At 43.5% G+C, this 8,573-nt stretch overlaps 1 protein-coding gene across 8 annotated transcripts in view; it reads left to right on the plus strand.

Moving 5' to 3' along the window:
* NDRG3 (NDRG family member 3) overlaps positions 1-7,969 on the plus strand; it is a 68,723-nt gene extending 60,754 nt beyond the window's left edge. For 4 of the 8 annotated variants that reach the window (XM_045444679.1, XM_045444681.1, XM_045444680.1 and 1 more), the window contains 5 exons: positions 1,156-1,203; positions 3,825-3,860; positions 3,949-4,000; positions 5,209-5,247; positions 6,360-7,969. In XM_045444679.1, coding sequence (XP_045300635.1) covers positions 1,156-1,203; positions 3,825-3,860; positions 3,949-4,000; positions 5,209-5,247; positions 6,360-6,541 — 357 coding nt within the window. In that variant the 3' untranslated portion in view covers positions 6,542-7,969. The remainder of the gene's footprint in view (positions 1-1,155; positions 1,204-3,824; positions 3,861-3,948; positions 4,001-5,208; positions 5,248-6,359) is intronic. The other 4 variants (XM_045444682.1, XM_045444684.1, XM_045444683.1 and 1 more) reach the window with 1 other exon arrangement.
* The last annotated feature ends 604 nt before the right edge of the window (positions 7,970-8,573 follow it).

The raw sequence follows: 8,573 nt of genomic DNA on the forward strand, positions 1-8,573 counted from the left end.
TTCTTGCCTAGGTAATTTGAATAACTCCCTAACTGGCTTGCTGCCTCTGTAGTCTGTCATACAGGCCACTGCTGGTTACTTTCCTAAAACAACTCAAATCCTTTTACCTCAGAAACCTTCTGTGGCCTCTTGCCTTCTATGGTCAGCTCCAGTCTGCCTCCCAGACTTGCTTCGCTTCGCAGTGCGTCTTCACACCACACTTACTCTGCAACCCACACGTGCTCTGCACGTCCACTTCACATCACCTGGTCCTTTGCTTATGCTTTTCCCTTGACTCTGGAAGCCTCCAAACACCTACCCCTTCTCACTCTATCTCTTGAAATCCTACTTATCCTTCTCTACTCGCTCAGCTCAGTTGTGAAACTTTTGAAGTGATGTCCTTCAGCCTTGTATTATGTATTTTCACCCCCACTAGACTCCAGGCTCTTAGCAGTGTTTTTATGTGTGTGCCTGGCAAGCATGTGTAAGAAAAAAGGAGAGATTTAGTTGATCAAATTAGCCATAAAACATTGCTGAACCTGCAGATTATGTCCCTAAAACATTTTCTTTGAGGTCCCTGCTTCCATGGATCTAAGAGTATAAGATACCAAACATGTAAATACATAGGTTGTAATTCTTTATTATGATGACTGCTGTGAGAGAAGAGAACATAGAGTGGTCAGTATTTAGGTGGGGCAGTGAAAGACCTTGCGACTCAGGAAAGAGGGTGTGAGGAATGGCAAACCCAGGACACAGGAAAGGGGTAAGCTGTGGGGTGGGGTTGAGCGGGGGTGCAAAGGGCTTAGTCAGGGCCATTTGTGCTGGGAAGCCATCAGGACCCCAGCTGGTGAGGGCCATGGTCCAATTCACATTTTAAAATAGGTAACTAACCCCCAAGTTATGTAGCCAGTAGGAGAAATTAGATTGAACGTTTAGTTCTTTATATACTCGCAACAGATTCAGAAAATGAAATTAGCCAGACTTTTTAGATTTACTCAGAAATAATCAGATGTAAAATGCATCACATATCTCTTACTTTGTATTTTGGACATTTCTTTGGCTGATTGAGCCATCTCCAAACTGAGCTTTTGATCTTGGAAGATCATTCTCGTGCCAAGCTATTTCTTATTTTTCTAATGGTTCATAAAATTGTTCTCTCTCTCTTTTTTTTTTAAGGTTGAATGCAATTCTCGCCTGAATCCTATAAATACAACTTTGCTAAAGGTAAGGTGTTTTCTTTTCTCATTGCCAGCCAATTTGTAAGTTAATTATACAAGGTTCAAATTACTGTATTTCTGGAATAGTTGCCCAGAAAGAAAGAAAATTTCTCTCTCTGATTGTCTGATTCTCTTTTTTTTTTTTTAATTTCTTTTTCCTGAATATATTCTCCTTGTAGAAAATTGGAAAAAAGAGAAAAGTAAAGAACAAAATAAACAAAAATTACCCATAATCCTACCACCCAAAGTTCTCCTCTGGTAAAAATATTGGTGTCTTTTTCCTATACACTTTCAGTGGATTTATTTTTTAAATTTATTTATTTATTTTGAGAGAGAGAGAGAGAGAGAGAAAGCGAGCAAAGGAGGGGCAGAGAGCAGGGAGAGATGAATCCTAAGCAAGCTCCGTGCTGTCAGTGTGGATCCCGACACTGGGCTTCGAACTCACAAACCATGAGATCATGACCTGAGCCGAAACCAAGAGTCAGATGCTTAACCAACTGAACTACCCAGATGCCCCATTCCTATACACTTTTTACATCATTAAGGTCATCGAATATTTACAGCCCTGGGTCTGTTTTCCTCAATTTTTGATATGAGCATTTTCCCATGTCATTAAAAACTTCATAAGCATTATTTAATGTTGTGAGAATTAAGATGGAAGGAATTATTTACATGCTAAGTCCTATTGTATTGGTAAGGAAGCTTCCAATAATGTTCTAATGAAGGGGGTGGGTGCATTTTCTTTCTCTTAGAGCAGGTAGAGAGCAGCTCTTATATTAAATTTCTGAAATCAGTATCAAGTTTCTTCCCCTATTCATTGTACCCCAGGCAAGAGTGTCAACCTTGCTTTTTCTATAGCCTGTAGTAAAATGTTCAGCCTGACACACTGATTTGAATATGGATTACTGTATTGAAGTGCTGATCTTATGTTGCTTACTGCTACTTCTTCAGCCTGAAAGACCTCTGATTTCTTCCCTTTCTCTTTGAAGTGGCTTGAAAGGGAAGTCCTTTCACCAGAAGTAGGCCATAGTTCCTGGAAATAGAACATGGGGTTAATGCTCTGAGGCAACAGAATGCAGAATGTGCTGAGGTCCAAGTGGTTGATGAACTGGTCCAAAATAGGAAGTCTTTTTATTTGTTTTGTTTTTTAAAGCATATGGTTTCAAATAGTTTTTCCTGCAGGTTTGAATCAGTATTCTGAAAGCATAAAACTGAACTCCGTAGTATCCATGGATGTGGTTATTTCTGGGCAAAAATGCCCACCACTCCAACTATTTAATAGGCATCAAGCTTGGAAATAGTTGCTCTTAATATTTTCTCTCTACGTGTGTTAACTGTTTTATGTCAGGTTTTGACTCTTAAACTTCATGAAAATATAGCCTGTGCCAGTTAGGTGTGTTTTATACTTAAATCAGGGTAAATGTTTGTTCCTAATATTATTATTAGAATTTTAGGGCACTGCCTCTTGTTAACCTCAAATTCCTGTGCCTTCTGTAGCATTCCCATCTGCTAAATAACAGTCCCCCTCCTCAACGTTTTCATGCTAGTGAATAGAAACGATGGTTTATATCTTTTTCTTGAAAAGTTCCAGTCAGCCTGTACAGGATACTGAGTACAGAATGCATAACAGCTGGAAGGAAGAGGGTAGGCCTGTGGTTGGCTGTCATGCCTTAGAAACAAGGCATGTTTTCTGCAGATTGGCAGAATCTGCTTCACCTGGGAGCTTATTGGAAATGCAGGTTCTTGAGCCCCACCCCAGACCTATTAAATCAGAATCTCTAGGGCAGAAACCCAAGAATCTGAGTTTTAACGAGTCTTCCAGGTAATTCCAATGCTTGCTAACAAAACTCTACTCTAGAAATCCTTGCACAGGTGAGAATAACCAGCTGTAAATATTTACAAAGTGAGAGCCTCACCAAATCCAGCTTTGAGAGGAAAGTGAGTTGGCCAAATTCAACATCACCATCTGATTGGAGAAATCCACTTAGTTGAAGAATGAAGATGATATTAGGATGAGAGGGAACTTACAAAGCATGGTACCCTGAGAAGTTAGGGTCACACTGTTTGAGGACTCTGAGAGTAGCATTCTTCAAGGTAGTGGCAAAACCAGTGAAGTAGTGGTAACTTCACTGTCACCCTTAATGAAAAATTCTCACCCTGGGCCTGAAAATCAGGCTGTACATCTTACTAATTAATAAGTAGTAAATAATCTTTTCAGATTTATATCCAAGGTTATTGTTAGGATATGTCTTTGTAGGGGCGCCTGGGTGGCGCAGTCGGTTAAGCGTCCGACTTCAGCCAGGTCACGATCTCGCGGTCCGTGAGTTCGAGCCCCGCGTCAGGCTCTGGGCTGATGGCTCAGAGCCTGGAGCCTGTTTCCGATTCTGTGTCTCCCTTTCTCTCTGCCCCTCCCCCGTTCATGCTCTGTCTCTCTCTGTCCCAAAAATAAATAAACGTTGAAAAAAAAAAATTAAAAAAAAAAAAAAAGGATATGTCTTTGTATAAGAGTGCATTGAGGAAACATACACTTTAGTTAAACACTAAGTTAATCCTGTCCTATTTGAAAAGACTCATGGATTCTCAGCACATCCTCTAAGTTTAAGTACTTACGTTTTTCTCCTCTTTTAGATGGCAGACTGTGGTGGGCTACCCCAAGTAGTTCAGGTAAGGAGATTGTTTTTTTACAAAGCACTCATTTGATTCTACTTCTCTGCCTGTGCAAAGATTAATACCTTCTTATTTGTTCCCCTAGCCTGGAAAGCTCACCGAGGCCTTCAAGTACTTTTTGCAGGGAATGGGCTACAGTGAGTAGTACAAAACTTTCTTTCTAGCAAAAATTTAATGATAATGGGGTCATTTTGACATCTGGGGAGCCCACAATTCTCAGGGCATAACCTCTGTGGTAGCCAGCCTAAAGTCAAGTAAAAAACAAAATATTGATGGAATATTCTTCTGTATGTATATATATAAGGTGAGCTAACACTTACTAAACACTTGCCTTGTGCCAGGCGTTCTGTGTTTATAACCTTAAGAGGTAAGTTCTGTTATTAGTCACATTTTATAGAAGAAGAAACTGAGGCTTAAAGAGACTAATAAATACATTTCCTAGGATAACAGTTCACCTGCAGAACTATGATTCAGACCCTAGCAGTCTGACTCCAGAGTCCATCTTTTCAACCACTGAGACTTAGGCTTTCCTAAACTTGTGAATCTGAAATTTGCATTTGAACTCAGCTGGTAATGATGCCTGGCCTAGAAAAACACAATGGAGACTTCAGAAGAAAAGGGTAATCTCCTCAGTTACATCCGCCCCACAATAGGAAATGAACTTGCAGAGTATTTTAGAGTGAGTCCAAGGATGTGTCCATATTGTGTGCCACTGTCCTGGTCTCTTGTATTGTGAGACCCCTCAGCTTTCTCATTTGTCACAGACTATCCACACTTGCTCCTTTCTTGGAATTTTTAAGAAGAAAAACTCTCTTCAACCCAGGTACAGAGCTCTTTACCCAGTAGGGTGATTTTTTTCCTGTCTTTGGTATAAATGTGGTAAATGGCCATTGGACCGCTGCCTGGGCAGCAGCTGACCCCTGGGTACAGCCCTGTGCCTGGCAGGCAGACTGTGTATGTCTCGTCTAGAGTGGCTGTGTCATCCCCGTCTGTGAGCCACTACCAACCGAGCCCACACCCACATCTCTCTGGCTCACTGGGAGGAGAAGTCCCTTCCCTACCCGGTTTTCATCCCTTTCCTAGGAAACAGCTGATCTTCCAGCCCATTTCTGATCCGAAACAGATGGCTGTTGGTAGTGTATGGGGAAAACAGTTGCCCTTGGCTAGTTGAGAGAAGCATCCTAGATGGTAATAAAATATCAGTCAGCCTCACCTCTTCTCTGGGAGCTTAAAATAAAACTTTGTCCCTTAAAGTATTCTGTCAGTGTTTACTAGGCAGCCGAGGTTGCCACTTGGCACTCTTGGATCACTAACCTGCCTTTTCCTGTGTCCATCCTGCTTCCAGTCCCGTATGTGCAGCTCAGTCACCTGAGCACCGAGTCAGGTACCTTCCTCTGTGCTGGCCCCGCCCCTGCCTCCCAGCCATGCTCTCCTGGCTGTATGGCTGCCTGCAGCATGTCCGCGGTTTTCCTGTGCAGTGAGAGCCCGATAGAACGTGGCTCGTTGTTCCCTAAGAGGGTTAGCCTGCAGGTCCAGCCCTGGTTCCCCAGGAAGAAAGGAGCGGGTTATAATAGCCAAGCTTTCTCTTATCATCCAGATCTAGGGTCACAGCAGTACCCAAAACTTTATAGGCAGGGCCCCTCTTCCACCACCACCTACTGATCCTTGCATGAACCCCAGACACAGGAATTAAAGGGTAGCCTTGATTCTAAATAGGAATATCAGAGCCTATGCCTGGAAAACTTGGCAGGTGATGGCATCTTTTGACCCCAGCATTGAAATGACAGCTAAGGGAGTAGCCAGTGCCTCAGGAAGATAGGCAGGGAAGTTATGCCAGGTAAGGCCGTGTCCTGGCCAAGCTGGAGGGACCATAGGGTCAAAGCAGTGGTAGAACAGTAGTCTGAGTGAAACACCCACTCCTAGAGTCCTTCCCTTGCAGGCAGCATGTACCTTGCTGTCTGCATAGAGGTCAGCGCCAGCCCACCTGTCCTCCCCTACACCCATACCTTCCTGGATGTCTCCTCCCCAGGTAGCAAGGATAGCCTGTGGACACGGATGGTAGTCTTGTTGTATCGGGCTTGCACTGTGTTTGTGAAACACCTTCATACTTGTGTGGTTCATCTTTCTTTTGGTTTAGTCTTGCATGCACTACAGGTTTTGGTTACCCATTTGGGTTCCCAAAGCCTCCTTCCTAATCACTGTATGAATGGCGTGGGCATAGCTAAGAGGCTGTACTCTGGACTTAGGTTTCCCCTTATTCTCCTATAGACTAGAGTTAGCTGAGATTCCAATCAGATCCAGAGGATTAAATGAACCTTGCATATAGCCACTCACCTAAGCAAACAATGCAAAATGGAGATGGCTGTATCTTGTCCTGGGTCTCCCTTTAAATGGGTTGGGAAAGCTAAACATAAAGCAAAGCCTTTGGTGAAATTTCTGGATTAGCTAAGCTTAGCCAGGGCTCCATCTTCTAGTCCTCTTGGTTCTTTCTTGCAGTACCATCTGCCAGCATGACCCGGCTCGCCCGATCACGAACCCACTCAACTTCAAGTAGCATCGGCTCTGGAGAAAGTGCCTTCAGCCGATCTGTCACCAGCAATCAATCAGATGGAACTCAAGAATCCTCTGAGTCCCCTGATGTTGTGGACAGACACCAGACCATGGAGGTGTCCTGTTAAGCAGATGATCCTCCCCTGGACCATGCAAGTCCATCCTCCTTCAAACGACCACTCCATAATATAACATTTCATCCAGTAAACTGGCATCTATCTTTAACTCCTGCATGGCCACTGACACTCTCTGGTATCCTGGATTTATCATTCTCTCTGCTTGCCCACCCTCCTTTTTGTATGTACCAAGAACCACTTCCTTGCCATTACTATAACATTCCAGCATCTTTAGCTGATCAAATTTCCATATCTTCTCTTGCCAGCTTTTCTTCGTGCTTTCCCAACTACGTATCTGACAAGATTCTTTGATCCTGGTGTATGTGTGTGAGCACGCGTGTCTGTGTTTGTGTGTGCATAGTTCTGTGATTTTAGATATGCTTTCTTGTAGAGCTTCTGCAAAACAACAAAAAAAAGGGGGACTTTTTTTTTTTTTTTTCCGTTTCATTTTCAATGGTGTTTTTAAGGGAAATCTACAGAACAGGTTTCTAGGCTGGGTAGACCCCTGCATTCTCTTTTGGTTCCAAATTAGTCAACAAGATTTGCAAAGTGACTTCAGCAGCTCTGAGGAATGTGGAAGATCATGATTACTATTGATTGTGACCAATAGAAGGGAGCCTGTTACATAAGAGAGGCAGGCAGGGTGGCCAGCTACCTTGTTCTGTCCAAATGCATTCACATATGTTATTCTGTAAATAACGGGGAGGGATAATATTCTTTTAGAAGCCCAGGAATGATGAGGTTCTGATGCAATATGGAGTTTTCCTAAGAAGTGAGCGAGGCTTAATTACTGGACTCTCTTAGCACAGGAAGGTGGAAAACAAAATATTAGGCCTCCGCTCTGCCAGAGCAAAACTGCTGTTGCTGCAGTGTCTGATACCACTTACCAGATATCCACAAGAAGTGCCTCCTGAGTCTGATGAAGAGTGTTTCTCCACCCCTCAATCCTCAGAGAAAGGAGAGGTATGGCCTGAAAATTACATAGATGGTGAGGAAACAGCTGGGGGAAAAAGGCACAGACATCAATGGAATATCATGTATAATAGGCATAGCCTTGACTTCAGCTGACTTAGTGGATGCTAAGTGAAATTGGTACAGAACCCATTTCTCAGAAAGATTTTTGACAGTTCTTTAAAAAGAGAGGGAAGGGGCTAGTCTATAAGGATAGACTATGCAGGTACAGTTGTGTTTAGTGGAATGCTGTGTGAGGGGTCACAGCCAGCCAGAGTATCACTGGGAAGAGGATGAAACCAGCTGCCGCACAGCAGGGCCCCGGCTCGTGATGGCATCAGATGTAAGCTCAGGGTTAGACAGTTCCGAATCTTAGCAAGGGGCTTTTCAGACACACGGTTCGCTTTCTGCGAGATAGGGAATGCGTCACTCTGCCAGAGTACAACTTTTTACAGATTATTAAATAAAGCTGTATATGTCTCATTGTTACCTGATTGCTGGTGTTATTTCTCTCAAGCCACTCACTGGGGTTCAGGGTGGAACCAGGGTACTTGTGTTTTTGGGCTTCATGCTGGGCTTTTTCACATACCGAGCATTATCTCACCCAAGAAGAAATGAAGACTCCGGATAAATAATTTGCCCAAGGTCATACCAGTAAGCCCATCTAGGAGTGCACTCCAGGCCCATCTGACACACTGCTATTCCCCTCAAACCAAAAATCATCAGAAGCCCGATTGTGTGGTTTATAATGAAGGAGGAAACGCTAAGGTCTTGGAAAGGCGTTTCACATTTCAGCTCTGCCACCTTTGGGGGTTGCTGAGTCCCACCCTGATTTAGTAGTCTGCAACCACATGCCTGGGTTCCTCAAACAGACCAGACTGCATTTCTCCAGAAATGGCTCTTTGTATCGACCAGTAACATTAGGAGGCCACCATCAGTTTCAAATGATCCAGGGGCTGCTGCTACCATATAGTAAGTACATCGAGGTTGCTGTGTCTATGGAAGATACTTGTAACATGACATGGACTCTGCTCATCCTGGGAAAGGAGATGAAGCAAATGCATGTGGACAGAGATACAGGGCACCGAGCTGA

This window comes from Leopardus geoffroyi, chromosome A3 (assembly GCF_018350155.1).
Source record: "Leopardus geoffroyi isolate Oge1 chromosome A3, O.geoffroyi_Oge1_pat1.0, whole genome shotgun sequence".
NCBI lineage: Eukaryota > Metazoa > Chordata > Mammalia > Carnivora > Felidae > Leopardus > Leopardus geoffroyi.